The 26,744-nt window shown below is 46.0% G+C and overlaps 1 protein-coding gene across 2 annotated transcripts in view; it reads right to left on the bottom strand.

Annotated features, from left to right (window-relative positions):
- Window positions 1–5: 5 nt before the first annotated feature.
- Window positions 6–26,744, bottom strand: part of Acat2 (acetyl-CoA acetyltransferase 2) — a 41,294-nt gene continuing 14,555 nt past the window's right edge. The window contains exons 6-9 of one of the 2 annotated variants that reach the window (XM_052169235.1): window positions 26,005–26,127; window positions 23,912–24,066; window positions 20,689–20,799; window positions 6–255 (exon numbers count right to left, since the gene is read on the bottom strand). In XM_052169235.1, coding sequence (XP_052025195.1) covers window positions 85–255; window positions 20,689–20,799; window positions 23,912–24,066; window positions 26,005–26,127 — 560 coding nt within the window. In that variant the 3' untranslated portion in view covers window positions 6–84. Of the gene's footprint in view, window positions 256–19,171; window positions 20,170–20,688; window positions 20,800–23,911; window positions 24,067–26,004; window positions 26,128–26,744 lie in introns of those variants that run through there. The other variant, XM_052169234.1, reaches the window with a different exon arrangement.

Genomic DNA, 26,744 nt, shown 5'->3' with positions numbered 1-26,744 from the left:
GTTTCACTTTCTACTTAGTGTTTCACTGATACAATGAGGACTGTCCGGGGGTGGTGGCTCACCCGGGGTGGATCAAGGCTCAGATCATCCTCTCTGAACACACATTGCGATCCCCATCCCACCCCCAATGCACAGGGCTGCAACACCACGTGTCCCACCCACTCTCTCCAGGGTGTGCAACAAGGTCACTAGAATCCTACAGCCAGATGCTCCCAGAGGATGGCCCAAGGCAATGGCTCCTCCATCGATGTTGACCTGTAGAGAAGAAGAGCTTAAGTCAGTCCTCTGGGCACAGGCTGTTTTATCTTTCCCCACCAGTGTTATGCTAGCAAACCATCCTTTCAAACTCAACTTTCACTGTAAAGCTTTGGAATAAGTGATGCCTGTGTGACACCAGCTATCCCCCCTCGTTTCTAGAATGTCCCACTCATTCTAGTGTGAACTAACACAGTACTGTGAAAAAGCAACAACTCAACACCTGGCAGAAGCAACCTTAAACGTGGATTGTGCAACTTCCTGTTGGTTACCTTCTCGGGGTTTAGTCCCAGTTCTTTAGCTATTGCAACAGAGAGAGCAGCATAGGCTTCATTGATTTCAAACAGGTCAACATCAGGCAGGGACCAGCCTGCCTTTGCAACCTATAAAAAGAAGGAACTTGAGTTAAGCCATTAGTAATTGAGAACTACAAGACGTGTGGGACTCGGGGAACTGCTTCTATGAAGTTAGGTGTGCTTGGTGGGTCCTGCCTTTAACAAGGGTTGAAGATGAGCCAGCATAGTGTTCTCAGAAGAGCATTACGATGGACTCCTTTAGGGAGCGTCTCTAGGTTCAGTGGCACACCTATAATCTCAGGAGATGAGAGGGACAGCTACATTTGAGGTCAGGTTGGGCTTTAGAGCAAAGCTCAGCCTTGAAAGCAAAAAGATGGAATCATCTAGAATGCCCCTGAGGTACAAAGTCTAAACTGCCTTGTGATGTGCAGGTAATACATTTCATTTAAACTTGAACTGGTAAAGTACATGGCACCTGAGTTCAATTCCCAGAACCCATATTCTAAGAAAGCCAGGCATAGAGGTGTGCACTTGCAGCCCCTGTGCAGGGGGTGGGGGTGGTGGTGAGGTGGGAGGTCTCAGCTAGGTGGCAGCAAGTAGCAAGCACAAAGCACATCCTTACATCCTCAGAGTGGAAAGGTTTATTAGAGCTTAGTACAGAGCAACATTGTATACACTCTCGGGAAAGCCTAGCATGCACCAGTGAGGTGCACCTATAACCACACCAACTGGCTGGAGGAGCAGGGGTTTAAGGCCATCCTCGGGCTACACTAGAGTTTGAAAGCAATCTGGGCTTCCCCAAACCCTGTCACACATGTGCCCACCAACACATACACATTGCTAGAGACTCACAGCTTGCTTTATGGCAGGAATTGGTCCTACTCCCATGACAGAAGGTTCCACACCGGCTTGTGCCCATGAGACTATTCTGCCTAAAGGTCTCAGCATCCGACTCTCAGCTTCTGTCTTCTTCATAAGAACCACGGCCGCGGCACCATCATTCATTCCTGTGAACAAATGACCTGGTGTCTCCAGTGCTGCTTTCCTTCAGGTATGGACCCAGGGCCTGCTTTCCATCTGAAAGCATTAAGCTACCAACATCTTCCCAAGGGGTTCTGTTTGCTGTGATTCATCAGACTTTAGTGTACTTAGAAATGATCAAGTCAGACATGATCCAGCCATACAGACAGTCCCCAATAACTGGGGGCATATAGGGGTGGGGGAAAACCAAAACACAAGCCTAGGCCTTTCTGTGATCATAGCTACTGAGGTTCCTGGAATTGGAAAAATACAAAATGGATGAATATTGGAGGGCTTTGCTGTGTTTTCAGACAGTGTCTTCACTGTGTTCCTAGCTAGCCTACATTTCTCTAAGACCAGGATGAATGGAAACCACAGAGACCCACCTGCCTTTGCCATTTAAGTGCTAGAAGTATGGGTATGTGATACTCTGGAGTTCTTTAGTTTGGGGAGGGTGGTGGTGGTGGTGGTGGTAAGCATTCTGACAGGGCTCCTCTGTGTAACACCTCTGGCTGTCCTGGAACTTGATTTGTAAACCAGGCTGGCATCAAACTCAAGATGTACCTGCTTCTGCCTCCCAAGTGCTGGGATTAAAGGCATGCACCACCCTGCCCTGCTACTTACTTCATACTCTTCACGTGTGTGTCCAGTCTAGATACCAAGAAAACAAATCACTTCAGCATAGATTAACCAACAATAGAGAAAGACCAAGGGTTCCCCTTAAGTCCAGCCTTAAGAATCATTTTGTGTAGAAAGACATATTCATTGGTAGACCTTACCAGAGTTGGTAATTCCCTCAGTGCCCTTCAGAACTCATACCTGTTGCATTAGCAGATGTGACAGTTCCTGTTCCATCAGTAAGAAAGTAAGGTTTCAGCTTGGCCATGGCTTCAAGGTTGCTCCCATGATGAGGAAACTCATCGATTTTCATTTCAGTAAGACCTGCAGGGAACAAAGCCAGTTATATTTGAAATGAAAACAGAGAAGGAAGAGTTCTGGGACTGGGGACTTCTCAGAATCAAAAGGAGTGACATTTGAAAGAAAGGTCTATTACCATTTGACCACTTCCATTCCAGTAGGAACTGTTAGAATTACTGCATGGCCTCTACTGAGAACTCTTCCTAAGACCCACCCTGTGTTTCAAATCCACAGTCCGTCCTAAGGACAGCAGTTCTTTGTATTGTGTGGACACAGGTTTGGGTAACTGCATTTAGCTAGTTACAACTGAGTGGGTCAGAAGTGCTGCAATCCACCTTGTGTGAGCTGGCCATCAGTGTCAGATTGATTAGCATTTAATAAATGTTTTTTGGGTTTTTTTTTTTTTTTTTTTTTTTTTTTTTTTTTTTGAGACAGGGTTTTTCTGTGTAGCTCTGGCTGTCCTGGAACTCACTCTGTAGACCAGGCTGGCCTGAAACTCAGAAATCCTCTTGCCTCTGCCCGCCAGAGAGCTGGGATTACAGGCTTACGCCACCACCTCCTGGCTGATGAGCATTTAAAATCATGGCAAGTAAGCTAACAAGATGCTTCATCTGCAAGTTACATGGAAGCAACTGTAAAGACTTCATTTAAACTGAGTAGAAGAGTTGGGTCTTCTGACAACCACAAACCTGATGCTCCACTTCTCGTAAAACCCATGGGACACTGCAGCTCTGGACACTGAAGATGACAATTTCCCATTTGACCATATCTTGCTGTGGTGACAGTATTTTCCAGCCAAGTACACTGGCACACACTTTTGTTGTTGTTGTTGTTGTTGATTTCAAGACAGGGTTTCTCTGTATAGCCCTGGCTGTCCTGGAACTCACTCTAGACCAGACTGGCCTCGAACTCAGAAATCTGTCTGCCTCTGCCTCCCAAGTGCTGGGATGAAAGGCATGCACCACTACCGCCGGGCGCTGGCACACACTTTGTAATCCCAGCACTCAGCTGGTAGAAGTAGGAGGATCACCCAGCACTTGGAGTGAGCACTAGGCCATCCAGGCTACACAGCAAGACCATGTCTCAGAACACAGCACATCACAACCTGCCCTCCCCCATTCAGATTATAACACCTACACCTTTACAACCTGTAAAGACCTAAATTCACAAAGTCCTCCAGATCATCCTTGCCTCCAGACCATCCTGGCGGGTGTCATCCATGCCTACAAATAGGCTCATAACTGTGGCCTCCACGCTCACCTTTTCTGGAAGACACCAGCACAGGCACGATCTCCTTGTCAAAGTGGCCAGCTTTCTGCGCATGCTCCGCCCTATTCTGGGACAGGACTGCAACCTTGTCTTGGGCCTCTCTGCTCACTTGCCATTTTTTGGCTACGTTTTCAGCTGAGAAGAAGAAAAGGCAAAAACAGCACATTGAGGAGCTGGGCTTTTGTAGCTCAGGTTACTGACATTTAAACAAGAATTAACTGTATACACCAGCAGACCTTCAGGTTAGGAGGAGAGGCCTTGCTCTGCAGGTAGCTTCTGCTGCACCTGATAGGTCTGAGAACTGTGGCACCTCTTGAGAGGCATCCTCTCATCCCTTTCTGTATATGGAAGTGTAAACTTCCAGAAATCAGTATACAGATTCACCCGTTTACCTAACAGTCGCTCCTAAGCATTTGAAGGAAAGATGGAAATGCAATTCCTTTTTACCTCTGAATTATAATTTCACTATGTACTTCTCTTGAACAAATTATTTACCTATATAATGGGTTGTTTAAAAAATAAAATCAGGGCTGGTGATATGTTTCTGCAGATAAAAGATTCATGTTCCCATCTCTGGGGACCTTGATTGCACATAGTAGGGAAACTGACTACTATAGATTAACCTGTGACCTGCATACATGTACTGTGATACTTGCATACCTGTGTACCCATGCACACACAAATACAAAATTTAAAAAACGTTTTTTTAAACAAGCAGGAAATTTAACATCAGCATGAATTTTTAGCTCATCTTCAAAGTTTACCTATTGTACTATTAGATCTTTTAAAGTAATTACTTGTTTTAAAAAAAATGCATGCACATTTATTTCAAGACTTGGGAAGCAGAAACAGGCAGATCTCTGAGTCTCAGGCCAGCCTGGTCTACAGAGTGAGTTCCATGACAGCCAGGGCTACACAGAGAAACCCTGTCTCAAAGCAAACAAAAGAGTAATTGGTCCCATTGGCTCAGACACAGTGCTGATGTGGATGTTGCTTCACTTTAAATCTCTAAGTGTGATGTTTTGGAAGAGCATGGGCTGCCTGTTCTGTTACATTGCTCCTCTTTCCTTTCTTCTGAGTACAGTCAAGGCATGAATACACTGGCGAAGTAGGGAGTAATCACCTCCTCTCAGGTAGTGCTGGCAATTATTGCATATGTTGTATTCACAAGGTTTATACAGTGGCGGTATGTTAGGAAGTTGTGGCTAGCTGGAACTTGCTATGTATACCAGGCTAGCCCAGAGCTCACATGAATGCATGTGCCTCTGTCACTCTTATTCTAGGATATGGGTTTACATCACCATACCAGCTTGGGGCTCTCTATTGAAAAGTTTCCATCTTTGCATTTAAAACTAATCAGCAAACCATGGGAATTATGATGTCATAAAAATACCTTTACTTACCAGACATGGTGGCACATAGCTTAGAGCCCAGCGCTTTAGAGGCACATCAGCCTTACCTGTGATGCCCATGTGGTAGTTGTGAAACGCATCTGTAAGACCATCACAGAGTATGCTGTCAGCCAGTGGCACCTCACCCATCTTGACTCCTGTCCTCAGGTTAGCCAAGTGAGGAGCCTGGACACAGGAAGGAAGAACAGACTTAGGATGGGTGTCCCTTGTCTCTCAGGATCCCACTCAGATTCAGGAGGCTCTGGCTTGTACTTCTTCCTTCTTCATTACCCATCAAGCCCTTCTCCCCACTGCCTGCTTTCCAGGTCAGGACCTGAAAGCCCTTGGTGTTAGCAGACAATTCCTCCTGCCTTCTCTTAGCAATCTATTCCTCTATCACTTGATCATTTCTGTCTCTTGATCAAACCTGTCCATTCTGGGTTTTAGTTCCTTATGATTCTATTATTTCCTTCCAGATAGACAAGTATTACCAAAGGGGATGACATAGAAATCTAACTCCTGTACTACTTTCAAAAAATGGTGTGTGTGTGTGTGTGTTAGGGGCGAGGTGCTAAATGAATTTACATGTACCATTTAAGTGTGTGCCCAGAGACCAGAGGGTATTGGATGCCCTGGAGCTGGGTAATAGGCAGATGGGAGACACAGGACATGGATGTTAGGACCTGAACTTGGGACCTCTGCAAGAATGGCACAAGCTCTTCACCACTGACTAGAGTTATAGTTGTTAATTAGCTCTCTCTGAGCTCCAAATGGGTAGAACTCGTGAACCCACCCAAGAGCTATCTGTATTCTCAAATAAAAGACACAGTCACACACACACACACACACACACACTCACACTCACACACACTCACATACCAGTTAATTTTAATATGCCTGACTGCCAGGAGCCATCCTCACTTAGATCTCAATATCAGAGTCATTCTCACTTAAATCTCCTCTCCAGGAGCCATTCTTTTTTTTTTTTTTGGGGGGGGGGGGGTTTTGTCAAGACAGGGTTTCTCTGTATAGCCCTGGCTGTCCTGGAACTTACTCTGTAGACCAGGCTGGCCTCTAACTCAGAACTCCGCCTGCCTCTGCCTCCCAAGTGCTGGGATTAAAGGCGTGAGCCACCACCACCCGGTTCCAGGAGCCATTCCTATGTAGATCTCAAAACCCCCTCCTTTTGAAGCTCATCTGCGGATAGGTTACTATAGCAACCCCTTTCCACGTCACCTCCTCATGACCCCCTTAATCATACCAAAATTCCAGCAACAATAACTAGCCTTTCCCAGAAATTCTGAGAAACTGTTTCTAAGAAATGATTCTTCCTGAGATTCTTCCCCCTGCAACCCCTCCATACACCTATACCTTTCCCTTTAAATTGGCTTGTGTAAAAAATAAAATTTGACAGCTTGATCAGAATTAGACTTGCTGTCCGTCTTCTCATGTCTCTTGTCTCTCGCGTTCCCCTTAGGTAGTTCCGGGGACCCTGTTGACTGTCCTGTGGGTAGGGACACCTGACTAGCTCAAAGGCTGGGCAGTTCTAATCCTCCAGGCAGCAAACACACATTTCCCTCCAGTACTCCTGGCTCAACACCTTCTAAATCCATGTTTTATCTTTGCTGCCCTGCGACCTGCTGGGTAGGTCCCAGAGGGTCAGTTTCCCTTTCCACCTACGTTTTGGATGAATTTTCTTCTGCACCTCTAAATCTGATCTGTCTCCCTCAGAGACATGGCCATTCTCTCCTTCCTCTCTCCCAGTTCTTAGCCTGGGCAAAAGTCTCGCCTCAGTCTACCTGCCCAGCCATTGGCTGTTGGCTCTTTATTGATCAATCAAAAACCAATTGGGGACAAGGATCAGCCTGAAGGACAGCACTTGGTGAGACAGGAGGAGGGAAGCCTCCTGCAGAGGGGCTGCTCTCCGTGATCCTCAGCTCCATTCTTTCTTTCAGTTTCTGACACAAGGACTTGTATGGGATCCAGGCTGGTCTTGATGTTCAGGTCTCACATGCTTCTCAGCCTCAGCTCCTGAACAGCAGGGCCTGGCATGTATCACCACGCGTGTCTTTTACATGTTCTACCTACCCTCTAGGGGATCAGAAGTCTGGGCCTTGGGGTCCGTCCTGACCAAGGGCCATGACAAGAAGGTTAACTGGCAACGAGTGACTTGACTCTTCCTCACAGTGGAAAAGCAAGTCCAAACCAACTTAGGCTGATTCCTGTCTCCCTCTGGCCTGGGATCTGAAGTGGTGGAAATCTGTCCTGGAGAGGCTTGAGGTGAAAGTTTTGACTCCTTAAAAAACCCAGTTATATGAATTTTTTCTTTGTTTTAACTCCAGGTTTGGGATATGGGGCTGCTTCAGTATACCCACAGCTGTTAAATATGGTTGTCTTGTGCTCTAGGAGAGGCATGATTTTTGCCAGCTGCAGGTAGTTTAATTCTGTGGACTCTGGAGAGGGAATAAATGTCAGAGCCACCAAGAGGTAGGGGTGTGCGTGTGTGCATGCACATGCCTGAGCACGTATGCTCCGAGGAGGTGCCTCCTCCACGTTGCTGCTGCTGCTCTTTCCTGTTGTTGCGGTATCCTGAAAATGAAATTGGACTTGCCCTAAGGAACTCAATGCCCGCAATCAGCAGGAAGTAATCAAAATAAGTCTTATGTCTCTGATCCCCAAGGCTTCTTTCTCTCCCACCTGGCCGTTGGGGTTGGAAGGGGGATAGAGGCGTAAGAATCCAATAGAATAGCCAAAACGTTTATGCCAGCAGAGGCTCCTTGTGGTTTGTGTGCAGATCATGATCTGGATTATTCTAATAATTCTAATTCTTCTGGGCTCTGGCTCCAGGTCAAAATTAGAAAGAACACTTTGTAGGGATGAGCTGTTCCCTGGATTGACGAGCTGAGTCTAGGAACAGGGTGCTCCCAGGTCAAAGGGTCCTACGTGATTTGTTTGAGTTCAGTTGCCCTAATACTTTCAGCCTTGGGGCGATCTATCCAGAAGGTCAATGGAGGACGAACTAGGAATTCTAACAGCACAGCTTATGTTCCACTGTCCCACTCAAAGAACATTTAGTCACTTCTGCAGAAAGAAAGAAAGAAAGAAAGAAAGAAAGAAAGAAAGAAAGAAAGAAAGAAAGAAAGAAAGAAAGAAAGAAAGAAAGAAAGAAAAGAGAAAAAGAAAGAAAGAGAAAAAGAAAGAGAAAGAGAAAGAAAGCGCCAGAATTTCGTGGGCAGTGATAGGTAGATTTCTGTGAATTTGAGACCAGCCTGGTGGACTGGGAGTTCCAGGCTAGTGCAAGCTACATAGGACCTGGACTAAACTTGGGGATCCGGGGGAATAGGGCATTGTGCCCCACACCTTTGATCCCAACACTTAGGAGGTAGAGATAAACAAATCTCTGAATTTGAGGCCAGTAGTCTGGTTTAATAGGGAGTTGCAAGACAGCCAGGATCACACTGAAAAACCTTGCCTTGAAAAGCAAGCAAACAGACAAACTACACACACACACACACACACACAGGGGAAAAAAGCGTAAGAAGGCAGTGCTGGGGAGAAGGGTCAGTACACACAGGCACTTGCACCCAGCCTGATGACCTGAGCTCAATGCCCATCTGGTGGGATGGAGAGAATCTTCTCCAGGAAGTCATCCTCTGACCTCCATAAGTGGGGGTGCATGTGCCATCCCCCAGTAAAAGGGGTAAGAAATGTTTTTTATTTCATTTATTGTAATTATTAATTCTATTTTGAGGTTAAGAAGTGGAGAATTAGTGTAGTGCATGATGGGAAACAACTCACCATTGGAAGTGATAACTTGACACCATCTCAAGTGGAAAATTTGGGATCTCACCAGAATAATTAGTCAGGACCCAATTTTTATCCTTTGATAATAAGTAGAGAGCTGAATTATAAATCTGGATGATTCAGGGCCTTAATGACCTTGGAGTCAACTTCGTAAGGATGACACCCCTCAGAAGTTAGTTGCCTGTGGATTATCTTTTACCTTTCTTGTGTTCTCAAAATGAATTAGCTGTCCCAGGCATGTTTACTAACTCTTTGGGCATGATAAAAAGGAGCTTTCTCAAATTTTTAAGATTTTTAAGGAAGACAACTTAAAACGTTTAGACTAAAGCCGGGCAGTGGGGAGGCAGAGGCAGGCGGATTTCTGAGTTTGAGACCAATCTGGTCTACAGAGTGAGTTCCAGGACAGCCAGGGCTACACAGAGAAACCCTGTCTCAAAACAAACAAACAAACAAACAAACAGTTTAGACTAATTGGAAAATATCCAAAGATAATCTTAGCACTCTGGAGGCAGAGCAGGAGAGGCAAGCATCTAAGGCTAGCCTAGGCTACATAGCAAGTCTTGAGCTAGCCTTGGCTACATGATGAGCAGGAATAGCAACCAAATGATCTTGTGGGTTCATTTCAGAAAGCGCTGTGTGCTTCTGGAACAAGAGCTTAGAGAAATGATATTGTCCTCCACTGCCTGCTGTGTTCTTCACATGGGAGTTCTCACCCATCCTGGAGAGCAATGGGCATTCAGCAGGGGTCAGGCTGAGTCATTTCTGTGCATTCCTCAGCAGGCCACGCCCTCTAGGTGACCAGCAGCAGCTCTGCACATACTTACCTTGCTCATATTCTCCATGCCTCCAGCAACCACAATGGTGGAGTCGCCCATGGCTATGGACTGGGCGGCCAGACACACGGCTTTGAGGCCCGAGCCACAGATCATCTGGCAGCTCCACGCTGGCACCGAGTAGGGGATCCCTGCCCCCACACTGGCTTGTCGAGTGGGATTCTGCCCACAGCCTGGAACAAGGAGCACAGGAGTCAGGTTCTCAACATGTGGGTCGGGACCCTTCCGGGGCTGCAGATCAGAGGCTTACATCACAACACATGACAGTAGGGAAGGTCAGAGATGGACACACTTTTATGGCTGCTGTGACCACCCCATGAGGAACTGTAGGAAAGCGTTGCTGCCTTAGGAAGATAGAGAACTGCTGCCCATGAAGGAGAAAGGTTTATAAGACATGAGGGTTAAGTGTGTGCTAAGTGCCAGGAGGCTGCCCTCCACTTCTGCATGCCTTCAGGCCAGCTCGGTCCCCACAGCAGCAGAGAAGCCTGTCCTCCTCTCTGCCAGTCACTCCAGCCCTGGACAGATGCCACCTTGTGCAACTGCTAGGTGTTTCAGAGAGGCTTCCTTCTCCATTAACAGTGTCCCCGATACCGTAATGCAGAATCTTAAGATCTTCATCTCTGTCAATGTCGTGCTGACCACATACCCTGTTCTGTGTGTTCTCAGACTTGGTCATCTTTCAGCTCAGCCCAGCTGTGCCAGAGCCTCGCTTTCTTCAGCATTCTTTGTCTCTAATTTATTCTTGCATGTCTAATGATGGTTTTGCTCAGTCCATGGCTGTTAGGTCTTTAGCCTGTTGTTGGGTTTCTTTCTTTTATTTTTTTTTAATTTATTAATGTTTATTTATATGAGTACACTGCAGCTGTCTTTAGATACACCAGAAGAGAGCATCGGACTCCATTACAGATGGATGTGAGCCACCGCGTGGTTGCTGGGAAATGAACTCAGGGCCTCTGGAAGAGCAGTCAGTGCTCCTTTAACTGCTGAGCCATCTCTCCAGCCTATGTGGTTGGGTTTCTTCACCCAGTTTGCTCTACTCCACTCTGAGGACATGTCTCATACACTACCCGTCATAGGTAGTCCGGTGTCCTTTCTCCCATCTCCTCCCTGCCCTCTTCTCTTTTAGACTTCCTAACTGTAAACTTCTGTAGCTTTAACAGCCGAGAATGTCTGTGGACGATAACAGTCTCAACTCCCCCCCCCCGCCCCCCGCAGATACTAGGTTCCCCCCCTTTCCAAAGTCAATTTAATGCTTAATCGTTACCCACTCTGCCATCTCAAAGTCCATCTGAACGCTTACATCATCCGACCCATGCTGGTCATGTTTGCCCTTTATCCTTACCCATCCACTCACTCCCACTCCTAATCTTATTAATTGAAATCCAGTACATTCCATGCTACCCCAGGTTGGTTGTTCTCCATGTTATTGAAGTCAAAGGTGCCACTATTATTAATGGGCTAATATAATAATGGCTTAATGATACTGGCAAACTCCTGTTGTTGCCTCCCAGGGAATAATATAAAGCTTCTGTCAGCATCCAGAGTTTCTGGACTAAGGAATTATTTTCTGAACTATATGTTCAACACTAGTATCTCTAAGTGCCCCTTGAACATAGCAAATATATCAACTGAAAGAATTGAGCTGATTTTTTTTGGTTTTTTTTTTTTGTTGTTGTTGTTTTCCAGACAGGGTTTCTCTGTGTAGACCTGGTTGTCCTGGAACTCACTCTGTAGACCAGGCTGGCCTCAGAAATCTGCCTGCCTCTGCCTCCCAAGTGCTGGGATTAAAGGCGTGCGCCGCCGCCACCACCACCACCACCCGGCTAAAGATTTATTTTATTTATATGACTACATTGTCTATCCTTAGACACACCAGAAGAGGCATCAGATCCCATTACAGATGGTTGTGAGCCACCATGTGATTGCTGGGATTTGAACTCAGGACCTTTGGAAGAGCGGTCATTGCTCTTAACCACTGAGCCATCTCTCCAGCCCTGCTGTGTATTGTAATGGTAAATTCTATACCTACCAGTGATTTCTCACATTTACAAGCTCCTGTTGTGCAAACCCTGTTCCTTGATTTAAAACAATTGGTTTAGTAAAACTGGCTACAGCCAGTTACTGGAGGGATTCGAGGTAAGTGGGTTTGGAGTGACCTGGTCGGAGGAGGAGAGACCAAGAGGAGAAGGAGAAAGAAGGAGAGGAGGAAGCCGCCATGAGGGGAGATGGACGTGACCAGGAGTATCTGGGGCACAGTGCTGGGGAGGCAGCCAGGCCATCAGTTAGAAGAGTAGATTAGAGATTATGCCCCCCTCCCCCCTGAGCAATTGTCAAAGTGTAACAAAATAACTATAGTCTGAGCCTCATTCCTTTGTAAACTAGTCAGGGGTAAGTTTGAGTTTGTTGTACTTCATAAAACAAAGGTATCTGCCAGGCGGTGTAGAGCACGCCTGTAATCCCAGCACTCTGGGAGGCAGAGGCAGGCGGATTTCTGAGTTCAAGGCCAGCCTGGTCTACAGAGTGAGTTCCAGGACAGCCAGAGCTATACAGAGAAACCCTGTCTCAAAAAAATCAAATCCAAAAAACCAAAAAAGAAGAAAAAGAAGAAGAAGAAGAAGAAGAAGAAGAAGAAGAAGAAGAAGAAGAAGAAGAAGAAACCCAAACCCATGCAGCCTCAAGAAAGAATAAACCAAGTTAGAACAGTAACAAGCTAGAGAGAAAGAAAAAAACAAAACAAAACACTAAAATCAACAAAAAGTTAGGAATCAACGAGCACCTTTCAAAAGTAACCCTGTGTATTAATTCCCCAATCAAAAGACTCAGAGATGGCTCAGCAGTTAAGAGCACCAACTGTTCTGAAGGTCCTGAGCTCAAGTCCTGGCACCCACGTGGTGACTCACAACCGTCTGTCATGGGATCCGACATCTCTTCTGCTGTCTGAAGACAGCTACAGTGTACTCACATATCATAAATAAATAAATTAAAAAAAAAAAAAGACTCAGACTAGTAGATCAGACCAAAAGTCAGGAACTGGTTTTTGCCTTCAAGAAACACACCTCACCCAAAAAGACAGATACTACCTTAGTGTGGAAGTTGGAGCTTTGGAATTTTAGATTGTGTGTTTAATTTGTTGAGCTCAGGACGCTAGAAAGGGTCCATGAGAGGAGAAAAAGAGGAGGTCCTAAGGCCTATTAGACAGTGCATATGAAAGTATAGGAATTCAGGGAGTAACGGTTTAACCAGGGATAGGAAAGGGGTAATAGGGGAGAAGAGGGTCAACAAGAAACCCTTATGTAGCCAGACAGTAGTAGCACACCCTTTAAACCCAGTGCATGGGAGTCAGAGGCTGGCAGATCTCTGAATTCAAGGCCAGCCTGGTCTACAGAGCAAGTTTCAGAACAGCCAGGGCCATACAGAGACACCATGTCTTGCAGAGCAAAAGTAAACAATGAGATAAATAAAAGGCATTTGACCAAAGACGCCCTACAGAAGGAGTGCATGCTCTCCCAGGAGGCATCAGTGAGGACTGCAAACCTCATCAAGAGCTCAAGGCTCAGGAAATCATAAGCCCTAGCTGAGGGGACCTGAATTTTGTCCCCGTGCTTATGTCAAGCAGCTGGAGACTGCCTGTAATTCCAGGTCCAGGACATTCAAAACCCTCTTTTGACCTTCACAGGCATACTTACATACATGTGCATATACGTACATATACTGACACACAGACACACACACACTGACACACAGACACACACACCCTGACACACATACACACACACTAACACACAGACACACATACACACACACTGACAGACACACACACTCACTGACACACAGACACACAAACACACACACACACACACTAAACAAATAAAAAGGGACAGACAGCTGGATCTCTGTGAGTTCTAGGGTAGCCTCGTGTACGTGGTGAGTTCTAGGACAGCCAAGGCTATACATTGAGATCCTGTCTCAACAAAGAAACAAATATCCAAAAAAACAAAGAAAGTCCCCTCCAAACCAAACCAAACCAAACCACTGCTTGTTGACTTGACACAGAAACATATCTCTTTTAAACCAAACCGTTTCACTCCTTGTCCCTAAAGTCTCATGTTAATATCATAATATAAAATACAGTGTGCCACTTTAAAAGTTCAAAGTCAATAAAAGTTGTAGTGGGTTAGAAGTCTAAAGTCTCTTTAAAAGTCCAAAGCCACTTAACACTGGATTCCTTCAAGATAACAATAAAAGCAAATTTTATACTTAAATATCCTTGCTGGGTATGGCTGTGGGTGCCTTTAATCCCAGCAGTTGGGAAGCAGAGGCAGGAGGATTTCTGTGAAAACCAAGACTGCAAGGGCCCTGTAAAGAGAATCTGTGTCCTATATATATAGGGAATTCTTATCCCAAAAGGGAAGAACTTGGACATTAAAAAATTAAAATAAATTCACACTTAAACAAAACTGAAAATCCAGCAGTATGGATTAGAACTGAGTAGTTCAGGGCCAGACAGCCTTCTGGGTCACCAGGGCCTTGGGCGGTCCACTGCCCTGCCGTTCACTGCACATGGTTTCCTGCTTCTTTTAGCTCATTTCAAATCTGCAGCTCCCATTGGTGGTCATCCTACATCCTGGAGCCTCCGTACCCCTGAGGCCTCCCCTCCCGCCTCTTGGAGCCTTCCTGCCAGGACTCCGACCCTGCCACAAGGTGCCAAGCTACAGGCGCTCTTCTTGGCCCCCCTCAAAATTGTATTTTTTTTTTTTTGTGCCTTCAAAACTAGTACCAGATGATTCATAGATTGCCAAGTCATGGGATGGCCTTTGACACATGGAAAAGTTCTGTGTCACTGGTCTGGGAAGCGGGAAGGGGCAACCGTGGACTACAGGCAGCTAATGGTACCACAGTCAGACCTCAGAGGGCCCTGAGAAAGTGCTATGGCCCAACGGAGACTGTAAGCAAGGACAAGGGGGGTCAGAGAAGACAAGAGTGGTGCTTGGACAGTGGGGGCAGAAGCATCGAGAGCTTAAAAGGGTAAGGTCATCATCCTGGCTACACATTAACTTTGGATTCTAGGTCAACAACAACAACAAAATCAAATGCTGGAGAGACAGCTCTCTGGGTGAAAAAAGCCTCGTTACTGAGTCTGATGGCTGAAATCCAATTCCTGGGACCTGTATTGTCAGGGGAGGGGAAGAAAGAACCAACTGTCGCGAGCTGCCCTTCAACCCCTACACATGCCCTGGAGCATCCCTCAAAACGAAGTAAATAAATACAGGAATAAGTAAATTTAAACTTTTTAACAAGAAAACAAGAATACAATATCACAAACTGTTGTGTGTATGCACAAATAAATGCTCTGTTTCTCTGTTTCTTTCTTTCTTTTTTTTTTTTTTTTTTTCTCCGAGACAGGGTTTCTCTGTGTAGCCCTGGCTGTCCTGGAACTCACTCTGTAGACCAGGCTGGCCTCACACTTAGAAATCCGCCTGCCTCTGCCTCCCAGAGTGCTGGGATTACAGGCGTGCGCCACCACCTCCTAGGCAAATGCTCTGTTTCTAATGAACCAGACTTATCCTAGGCTGCTGAGAAGTTACCTGCCGCCAAAACGTGTCCAAATATGACCTCGGACACCTCTTCCGGAGCCACCTTGGCCCTCTGCAGGACTTCTTTGATGACAGTTGTCCCCATGTCGTGCACAGGCACGGTGGACAGGGCACCATTGAAGGAGCCTATAAAGGAATGGGTAAGAGGGAAAGCATCTAAACCAAGAGCACACTGAGGACCGCGGAGGGGGAGGTGGGGGACACAGGCGGTGGGGACTTTAAATCAGTGCTTCACCAAACCCAGGGCTGCCCAAGTTCAGACCACCACAGAGTGACAGATGAACCATTATGCATGCAAGCAGACAGTTGGCAGGTTCTCTGTGCACCTGCAGGGCAGCCGGTGGGAAGCCTCGGGGACACTGACCTATGGCGGTACGGGCCGCCGAGACGATGACCACCGGGTCGGAGCTTGAGTTCATCCTGCTGCTTCTCCGGCGTCTGCACAGCCCTGGCTGCAGTTGAAGCAAACTTCGAAGAGTCCGGATTGAGTTAGAGACTGAGCCTAAGGCCGCCCGCCCCGCCCCGCCCCGCCCTGCCCCGCCCACCTCTGCTCAGTAAATCCCCAGACTCTTACTCCTCCTAGGCCCTGGGATGGTGGTGAACAGAGTGTGCACAGTCTAGGGGGTCTTAGGGTGTGAGATAAAGACCTGGGGATGCTGAGTGTGTAGGTTAGAGTGAGCGCAATCAGCGTGCACAAGGGAGAAGTCTCATGCCCTGGACTTTGAATGCTTGCAACACAACCTCGGAATCTTTCTCTATTCCTTCTCCGTCTGATTTTGTGTATTTTCGAAACAGTGGGGGTGACTAAAAGTCTATCTTTGATTCAGCCGAGACTGGCATGCCCTGGCTATAAGTCCCAAACCTGTCAGAAGCCAGGAGTTTGATACAGCGTCCGTGAGGGACTTTGAGATTCCCCAAGTGTGCCTGGGTGCTGTGAACCCTACTTCACTTGGATGTTACAAGCCAGGTTCTTGTCCAGAGGAGAAGGTGGATGGAAGGTGATCTGAAGATCTCATTCATTAAAGGTCTCTTAGGGCCACGGATCACGGCTGTCTAAAACACCTGCAGCCAAAGTCAGAATTTGTCTGGACTTTTCAATTACCTCTACCTTGCTAGAAATGGGTCCTCCCACAAACAGTCCACATGATCCACAGATGCGGACAAGCAAAACGTTATTTCTGCAGAGGGTACCCAACTCTAAATCCTACAGGCTGGGGTGAGGCTGGGCTGTCAGGCAGGAAGGGCCAGAGCGTGTACACACACACACTCACACACACACACACACACACACACACACACACACTCACGTGTATATATATACATGTATAGATTTTTCTTTTTTTAATTATTAAGCTATATTTATTCATTTCATGTATATGAGTACAGTGTAGCTGCCTTCAGACACACCAGAAGAGGGAATTGTATGAATTTACAGATGGTTGTTAGCCACCATGTGGGTGCTGGAAGTTGAACTCAGGACCTCTGGAAGAGCAGTCAGTGCTCTTAACCTCTGAGCTACCTCTCCAGCCTATATTATCTTTTTTCAAGGGAAAAATCTTACTAGATTTATTTTATGTATATCAGTGTTTTGGGCTTTTGTTTGCCTGCATGCATGTATGTGCACCATGTATGTTCCTAGTTCTCCAGGTAGGTCAGAAAAAGGCATTGGAACCCCTGGAATAAAGTTAGGATAGTTTTGAGTCACCATGTGGGGGCAGGGAACTAACTCAGGTCCCATCAATTTAACTTTTCCTTTCTTAAATATTCATTTATTTAATGTATATGAGTACATTGTCACTATCTTCAGACACACCTGAAGAGGGTATCAGATCCCATTACAGATGTTTGTGAGCCACCATGTGGTTGCTGGGAATAGAACTCAGGACCTCTGGAAGAGCAGTGCTCTTAACCACTGAGCCATCTCTTCAGCTCTCTCTCTCTCTCTCTCTCTCTCTCTCTCTCTCTCTCTCTCTCTCTCTCTCTCCTCTCAGACATGACTTCATTATGTACCCCTTGAAGCAGATCCACCTGCTCCTACTCCCTGAATGCTGGTATGAAAACTGTTTGTCACCATGACTGGCTTTAGCCTTAACTGTTATTACCTAGTTGGCTAACTCAATGCAAACTACAAGCGGAACTTTTGAAAGCAGATGTAACCTTGGGCACATAGTATTATGTGAGAAAAACTGCTGACTGCAAAGGGACTTTTGCCAGATTTCTTTTCTAATTAAAGATGGAACACCCTTGGTCTCCTTTAATCTTGTGAGGTTCCATTTGCATCTTCCTTTTGCAGACTCAGTCTGGCTCACACTCCTCTCCACACTCACACTCCACCCCTCTCTCACAGGCTGGCTGCAGGACTCCCAGGGTTCTGAAAGGAGAGCCATTCTGGTTTGCTTCTGCACTTTCCTGTCTTTTCCATTTCATTTCTCCCTTACTCTCTGGCCACTCTTCAGCCCCCTTTGTGGCCTTACTCTGCCCCTTGCCCAACTGTGCAGGAGCTCCAGGGAAACATCAGGTCCACACCATCGCTTCAGCAGCCACCTGTCATGCTGACGACTCTGGAATCCTTCTAGTTAACCAAGTTGCCTCAACAGACTGATCCTATTGAAACTTCCTAGGATTGGAGTTCAATTCCCAGCACTCAGCACTGGCTTACCTCTAGCTCTGGGAGCAGCCACTGTACCTGGTTTCCTCAGGTTATTCACACGGTGCCCACCCCAACATTTAAACAAAAATGGGGCTAGAGAGATTGCTCCGTGATTGAGTTCTAGCTGTTGTTGCAGCGGACCTGGGCTCAGTCCTAGCGCCCACGTGGTGGCTCACATGTCTGTTCCAGGGGATCTGATGCTCTCCGGTCTCCAAATGTGCATGTACAAACATGGGAACACATGCACACATAAATAAACCTTGGCTTTTTTTCTGGTAGATTTTTGTACAACTCTACTGCATCTTCCTGAGGTAGAGGCAGACCGTGTTCCTGACCTGTAGCCCTGGGCCTGCAGGGACTGAAAGACTACCTTTCATTAGACTGTATGCTCTATGCAGTAACACATCTGGCTATGCAGGTTAGTGCATAGCATGTTGGCTGAAGTCCTGTTAGGCTGTCCCCGCCCTGACTACAGCTGCCGGGACATCACTTGGGTAGGCACTTTCTACTCCATGGTACTCTTAGGGGATTGCTGTTGTGGATGTGGTCCATTACCTGACCAGTCATGTGGATGTGACACATTGGCTTCAATAACTGACTTTTGCAAGCTGTCTCTACTACAGTTTGCTTATGGTTTCCATAGCACATGCGACTAGCTTCTGGCAGGCTCATCTGAGTAACATATGGCTTATTAGAAATGATTACAAATGACCCTGTCAGTTACATCCTGCAAACTATGGCTGTTCAGTTGAAGCTGGCTGCTTCACCACAATCCTATGCTCTGTGATCCTGTGCTCTGTGATCCTGTGCTCTGTGATCCTGTGCTCTGGCATCCTATGCTCTGTCATGCTATGCTCTGTGATCCTGTGCTCTGTGATGCTATGCTCTGTGATCCTGTGCTCTGTGATGCTATGCTCTGTGATCCTGTGCTCTGTGATGCTATGCTCTGTGATCCTGTGCTCTGTGATGCTATGCTCTGTCATCCTATGCTGTCATCCTGTGCTCTGTCATGCTATGCTCTGGCATCCTGTGCTGTCATGCTATGCTCTGTCATCCTGTGCTCTGTCATGCTATGCTCTGGCATCCTATGCTCTGGCTCTGTTTCTGCTGTCATGATAAAACTCACTGATGAGAAGCAATGTAAAGGAGGAAAGTTTATTCGACTTTTAATTCCAGTTACAGTCCATCATTTTGGGGAGGTCAAGGTAGATATTTGAAGCAGGTAACATCCCTCCCGTCGAGCGGAGGGAGAGAAATCCACAGAAGCTGCTTGCTGCTCGCTTTTCAACCACCCAGAGGTCCACTTGTTGGCACTGCCAGTCTGTTGACCAGACTAGCTGGAACCCTACCCACCTTGGCTTGGAAGAGGTCACTGAATCCGATTTCCACCATTATAGGACTGTTCTTGATTTGGTCCATGGATAACCATAAGACAACAAGCAAGAAGGCGTGTTTGAACCAACCATAGTTAAAGGGAAGAGCCTGAAGGTTGCAACAGAAACCACATCCCCACTCTTTGAATGGATCATTTGGGGCCCTGCATAATGGTGCATGCCTTTAATTCAAGTACTCAGGAGGCACAGAAAGGTAGATCTCTGGGAGTTGAAAGCCAACCTGATCTATAAAACAAATTTGAGGCTATAATGTGAGACCCTGACTCAAAAAGAAACAAACAAATCAATGATCAGAGAAAATTACACTCAGACAGCAAAGACAAAAACCATGGAAGTTATGAAAATGCTGTTCACTCTGGAGCCCTTGATGATTGATTGGATTTCCCTTTTATTTATAACCGTGTCAGGTGCAGTGTCTTAGCCTTGGGGGTCTGACATTAAAGTACAGCAGGCTCCCCACCTGGGCGCCTGTCCTCACTTAGGTCCTCTGGTTTCACTTTCTACTTAGTGTTTCACTGATACAATGAGGACTATCCGGGGGTGGTGGCTCATCCGGGGTGGATCAAGGCTCAGATCATCCTCTCTGAACACACATTGCGATCCCCATCCCACCCCCAATGCACAGGGCTGCAACACCACGTGTCCCACCCACTCTCTCCAGGGTGTGCAACAAGGTCACTAGAATCCTACAGCCAGATGCTCCCAGAGGATGGCCCAAGGCAATGGCTCCTCCATCAATGTTGACCTGCAGAGAAGAAGAGCTTCAGTCAGTCCTCTGGGCACAGGCTGTTTTATCTTTCCCCACCAGTGTTATGCTAGCAAACCATCCTTTCAAACTCAACTTTCACTGTAAAGCTTAGGAAAAAATAATTCCTGTGTGACACCTGCTGGCTCCCTTTTTTCTAGAATGTTCCATTGATTCTAGGGTGAACTAACACACTCAGTTCTTTGCTGTGAAAAGCAACAAAAAGCCCAACTTAAAAAATTTAACTTGTATTTGTTCATCTCTAGCCAAGGTCCTGGGAGACCGCATTTTTTTTTTTTTTTTTGATTTGGTTTTTCGAGACAGGGTTTCTCTGTGTAGCCCTGGCTGTCCTGGATCTCACTCTGTAGACCAGGCTGGCCTCGAACTCAGAAATCCACCTGCCTCTGCCTCGCAGAGTGCTGGGATTACAGGCATGCGCCACCACCGCCTGGCCCGCATTTGTTATATTTCACATGGATTGTGCAAGTTCACTGGCAAACACAACTTCATGTTGGTTACCTTCTCAGGGTTTAATCCAAGTTCTTTAGCTATTGCTGCAGACACCGCTGCAAAGGCTTCATTGATTTCAAACACATCAACATCATCCAGGGACCAGCCTGCCTTTGCAACCTACAGGAAAGATTAACTGAGGTCAAACCATTCATTCCTAACATCGAGATACATGAGTTGCTGGAGAGATGGTTAACAGCACTCACTGCTCTACAATGAGGACCAAACCTCAGATCCCAGCACTCATGATGGGTGGGTGCATGGCTCACCAATGTCTGTAACTCCAGCTCTATGGTATCATATACCCTCTTGTGACTTCCATGGGCACCGGTATGCATGCACACACAGACACACACATACACAGACAGACACATAATGATAATTTAACATGAAGAAAAGAAATCGGGCAGTGGTAGCACCCGCTTTTAATCCCAGCACTTGGGAGGCAGAGGTAGGGGGATTTCTGAGTTCAAGGCCAGCCTGGTCTACAGAGTGAGTTCCAGGACAGCCAGGGCTATACAGAGAAACCCTGTCTCGAAGCAAAACAAAACAAAACAAACAAAATGAAGATACATACTATACTCCTCAACGATACACCTCCAGTAGGAAACTGCCACTATGAGGCTAGGTGTGCCATGGTGGCCTGTGCCTGTAATCCAAGGGCAGGCAGGGAGGCTACAGTCAGCCTGCATAATGATACCCCAGCTGGAACCACTGTCAGTATGGAATGTTCCTTCATCAACCCTGGGACAAACAGTTCCCTCAGTGAAGCTGATTCCATTCAAAAGGTAGATGCTGTTCTCTAGGTAGATGTGGTCTCTCTCTCTCTCTCTCTCTCTCTCTCTCTCACACACACACACACACACACACACACACACACACACCTGTAATCAGGCACAACAGTGATCTCCATTTACGTGGGTCTGGGCTATAAAGCAAGGCTAGCCCCAAACTAAGAGACAGCGTGCTAAAATATAAGGCAGCCATCAGAACTGTCTGAATGTCTGTGCAGTTAATTCAGCACACTTGATCTCACGTGGAAGGATCTGGGGACTGGAGAGATGGCAGACAGCACTGGCTGCTCTTCCAGGGACCCATGCTCGACTCCTCACTCACACGGAGGCTCATAATACAGTCTGTGACTCCAGACCCAGGCAATCGGACACCTCCACTGGCACACAGTGGTTTGCAACCACATGGTGGCTCACAACCGGCTGTAATGGAATCTGATGCCCTCTTCTGGTGTGTCTGAAGACAGCTACAGTGTACTCATATAAAAAAAGCGGACCTAGGGCTGAAGAGATGACTCAGGAGGTAAAGTGCAAGTGTCCTGAGGTCAATCCCCAGAACCCAATTTAAGGGAAAAAAGCATGAAATGAAGCACTGTGGTGCACCCATGATCACCTACTAAAGGCTGGGATGGGCAGATCTCTGGAGCCTGACGGCCACCAAGCCTAACCTTCTTGGAGAAACTACTTCAGACTAGTGTGAAACTCTGCATCAAAGATGCAGGGGAAAGCACAGCCAGTCCAGTCAGCTCAATGAATAAAGCACTTGATGTCAGGCTTTACTCCTGAGTTCTTCAGGTCCCACAGTAGAGCAAGAACAGCTCCTGTAAGTTGTCCTCTGACTTCCACATGTGCATCAAACCTACACACACACACACACACACACACACACACACACACACACACCAGACCAGAGAACATTCTGAACATTCTTCAGTGACAGGGTCGTAAAGCAGATGACCAGGAGATAAGAAGATGAAGAAGATAGAAGCTGTGGCCAGGGTGTTCTGCACAAGCTGTGTCTTATACTGAGCAAGCGTTTTAATAAGCACGGGACCTTATAGACAGCTTTTAAGGGATAAATGGGATAATGGGATGAAGTCAGCAAAAAGCTAATTAATCAATGTTGTACAAGAGGAACACAGGGATCTTCAGTGTGCCACAGATAGTGCACAAACTAGCTTTAGGAGTGATAATTCTGTCTCTTCAGAGGTAAACACTGAGCTTCCAGGAACTGAAACCTGAATTTCTCCAAGGCCCTGACCCCAGCTCCAGACTGGATCTTGTCAAGTCTGCTCCTGGGCAAGGACATTAAGTTAGGTTTTCTTTAGCCTATCAACCCAGACTTTGAGAAACCTTGGATTGGCCTGGCTCTCAACACAAACACACACATAGACATAGAGACAGATACACACACAAACATAAACACAGAGACATACACACAGACACACACACACAGAAACGCAGAGACAGACAGATATAGACACACAGAGACACACATAGATAAGACACAGACACGTACTAAAGAATGTATGTAGTTTATTATTATTATTATTATTATTATTATTATTATTGGGGTTTTTTTTGAGACAGGGTATCTCTGTCTAGCCCTGGCTGTCCTGGAACTCACTTTGTAGACCAGGCTGTCCTCAAACTCAGAAATCCTCCTGCCTCTGCCTCCCAAGTGCTGGGATTACAGGTGTGTGCCACCACTGCCCGGCAATTATTTTTAAATTTTATTTTGTGTATGGATGTTTTCCCTATATGTATGTAAGCAGTGCATCACATACATGCCTGGTGCCTGTGGATTTTAGACGAGCGCCTGAGATCCTCTAGGACTGGAGTTACAGATAGTTGTTATCTTCCACATGGGTGCTGGGACTCTAACCCAGGTCCTCTGGAAGTACAGCCAGTGCTCTTAACCACTGACCTAGCCCTCATATATGCAGTCTTAGTTTTTAAAGATGAAATAATACCCAATGTATCCTCTGCCTTCATTCAAACCCAAAGCCACAAGTACATACACGAGTATTTGATTCAAATGTAAGGGAACAAACTAAACTCATTTTAGACTTGCGGAACACAATATTACAAGAGGCAAACAGCAACTAAGACCTGGTGGAAGTAACAAAATCCAGCACATCTTTATACTTCAGAGTGGAAAGGGGAACGCAGGGACTTAAGGAGTGCTTAGTACAGAGCTGCAGGCGGCTGCCTTCAAGGTCAACAAAGCCAGGGAGAGGTCTGCAAGGGTGAGGCAGAGAGACAGGCAGGTGCAAACCTGTGCTCTCAGGAGCTGGGAGGAAGAGGCTGAAGGCCTGAAGTCCAAGGTGTTCATCCTGAGAATGAAGGCCACTTGGGCTACTAGGAACACTGTCACAGACAGACAGACAGACAGACAGACAGCAAACCAAACAACTGAAAGGCTACGGTATAAGACTCACAGCTTGCTTTATGGCGGGAATTGGTCCTACTCCCATGACAGAAGGCTCCACACCGGCTTGTGCCCAGGAGACTATTCTTGCTAATGGTCTCAGCGTCCGACTCTCAGCTTCTGTCTTCTTCATAAGAACCACGGCAGCGGCACCATCGTTCATTCCTGTGAACAAATGACCTGGTGTCTCCAGTGCTCCTTTCCTTCAGGTATGGACCCAGGGCCTGCTTTCCATCTGAAAGCATTAAGCTACCAACATCTTCCCAAGGGGTTCTGTTTGCTGTGATTCATCGGATTTCAGTGTACTTAGAAGTGGTCAAGTCTGGAGCATGATACTGACCACACAATATTACAAGATTGCCCCAAAAGCAACTGAGAGGGAAAGAGGGAGAAGGATACTGAAGAAACAAGCTGAGGCCTCATTCACAGGTACTGAGATTTTCCAGAACTTGGAAAGTGTGAAGGCAAATACCCTCTAAAGTGCCGCAGTGGCTCCAGTAAACTCTGTGAGACAAAGCTTTCTTGCCTCAGCGAGAAATGTCTCCAGGAGCTCTCAGGAACACCTTTATTCAGAAGCTGAAAATCTCACTTGGCAATTTGCTTTGCTCCTAAACTCTCCCCCTTCTTAGTAGCCAGGACTAAGAAAAACCAAGCAAATTAAGATGTAAAAGAATCCATCTTGAAGTAAGTCACTAGCCAGAAAATTCTGCAATGCTTTGCTCCGGTCGTTTACATAATTACATTTACCTCCCAACAGTATATAAATGAAGCATGACTCTGACACTATGGTATGAAAAGCATTATTTAGCACAGTGGTATAAATATATTTCACGTGTCTTGACTGTATATTAGCTTATAAATCATTGGACATCATTTAAAAGATATAATGGTATTAAGAAGAGGTTAGTTTAACCAGCGACACATAAAAAGTACAAGTTTCTTTTGTTTTTTGACCTTCATAGTCATACTTGCAGGACAGGTGGATTTGAAACAATAGGCCCAGACTACAAGATATTTACATCTGAAGAACCTTATACAATGTCCTTGCTGAACAGGTGGGTGTTGGGCAAGTTAGAAGGAATTTACATTTGAGTTGGTACAGAGCTCAGAGCTGCCTCAATGAAAGCTTGTGAGGAACTGCTTTTCTCTTGCAGACCCCACCTAGGGGGTCTTTGGCCAAAACAACATTCTTAACTTATCCAGGTGTGATTCAGGATGCAATTCATACTTATTACTCATGGAGACTCATTTGGACTCAGAGAGTTTGACAAAATGTCCTTTAAAGTCTCTTTAAAAGTTTATATCAAGAAGATTGATGTCTGTGTTCGAGCTTCTAAATTTGTTACATGGGAAAACATTTTACCTGGTTGATTTTATACTTCCTTGTGCCAAATAGTTATGTTGATTGTTCCTTGTGCCTGCTTTATTGGATATATCTTTTGATATGTAAATGTCAATCCCTCATGCTTAAAGGCTCATGCTTCAAAACAGAAAAATACATTCAGATTCAAACCACCTCTGTGTGTGATTGTGTCTGTCTGTCATCTCGCTGAACCTGTGCATGCCGAACCTGTGCCTTTTCCCCGGCACTAAAGCCTTTTTAAAAATTTTTTATGTATTTATTTATTTATTTATTTTTTTTGAGACGGGGTCTCTTTGGCCTTTGGTGGCCTGGAATTCCTGATGCAGACCAGGCTGGCCTCAACTTCACAGAGCTCTGGTGCAATTCTGGGATTATAGGAGTACCTCACCAGGCCTGGCAACTTCAGAGTTTTTGGTTTTTTTCTCTGTGTAGCCCTGGACTAAATTTGTAGACCAGGTTGGCTTCAAACTCACAGAGTACTGGGATTAAAGCTGTATACCATCATCGATTGGACAACTTCATAATTTTAATTGTCTTATGTTTAAACTTGTATGTTTAGTCTAGATGTCAAGAAAGCAAATCACTTCATTCAGTATAGATTGACTATATAGCCAGGCATATAGAAGCTATAAACATTCCCTTAAACCCAGCTTTAGGAATCATGTTGTGTAGAAAGACATATTCACTTGGTAGACCTCCTCAGACTTGGTATTTTCCCCAGTGCCCCTCAGAACTCAAACCTGATGCGTTGGCTGGGGTGACTGTTCCTGTTCCATCAGTAAGAAAGTAAGGTTTCAGCTTGGCCATGGCTTCAAGGTTACTCCCATGACGAGGAAACTCATCAATTTTCACTTCAGTAAGACCTGCAGGGAGCAAAGCCAGTTACTTGGAATGAGTGAAGAGAAGGCAGAATGCTGGGACGGCGGATTTCTCAGAAACAAGAGCAGGGACATTTGGAAGAAAGGTCTATTATCATTTTATTATTTAATTACTTCCACTCTACTGCTAGAATTACTGCATGCTCTCTCACGAGACTCTCACCCTGTGTTTCAAAAACACAGTCGTTCCTAAGGACAGCAGTTCTTTGTATTGTGTAGACACAGGTTTGGGTAACTGCATTTAGCTACTAGTTACAACTGAGTGGGTCAGAAGTGCTGCAATCTACCTTGTGTGATACTGAGCTGGGCATCAATGTCAGATTCTGCCTCAGGTCATGGTGAGTATACATGGTGAGTATACAGTTCCTTAAGGAACTGTAGGGACTGATTGGCATTTAAGAGTGCTTGCTGCTCAATTATGGTGATCAGAATCCACACCCACCTTCAGCAGCTCCTAAATACCTGTAACTCTAGCTCCTAGGGATCTAAGGTCTTTAGACAGCCTCCAAGGGTATTCACACACATATGTGTGCATATACTCACACAGACACAGATAGACAGACATCCTCAAAGTGTTCCCCATAGAATGTGAATGTAAGGGA

Source organism: Apodemus sylvaticus, chromosome 23, assembly GCF_947179515.1.
Source record: "Apodemus sylvaticus chromosome 23, mApoSyl1.1, whole genome shotgun sequence".
Lineage (NCBI taxonomy): Eukaryota > Metazoa > Chordata > Mammalia > Rodentia > Muridae > Apodemus > Apodemus sylvaticus.
The sequence above is the reverse complement of the archived record's forward strand: the minus strand, read 5'-3'. Positions and strand labels throughout refer to the sequence as shown.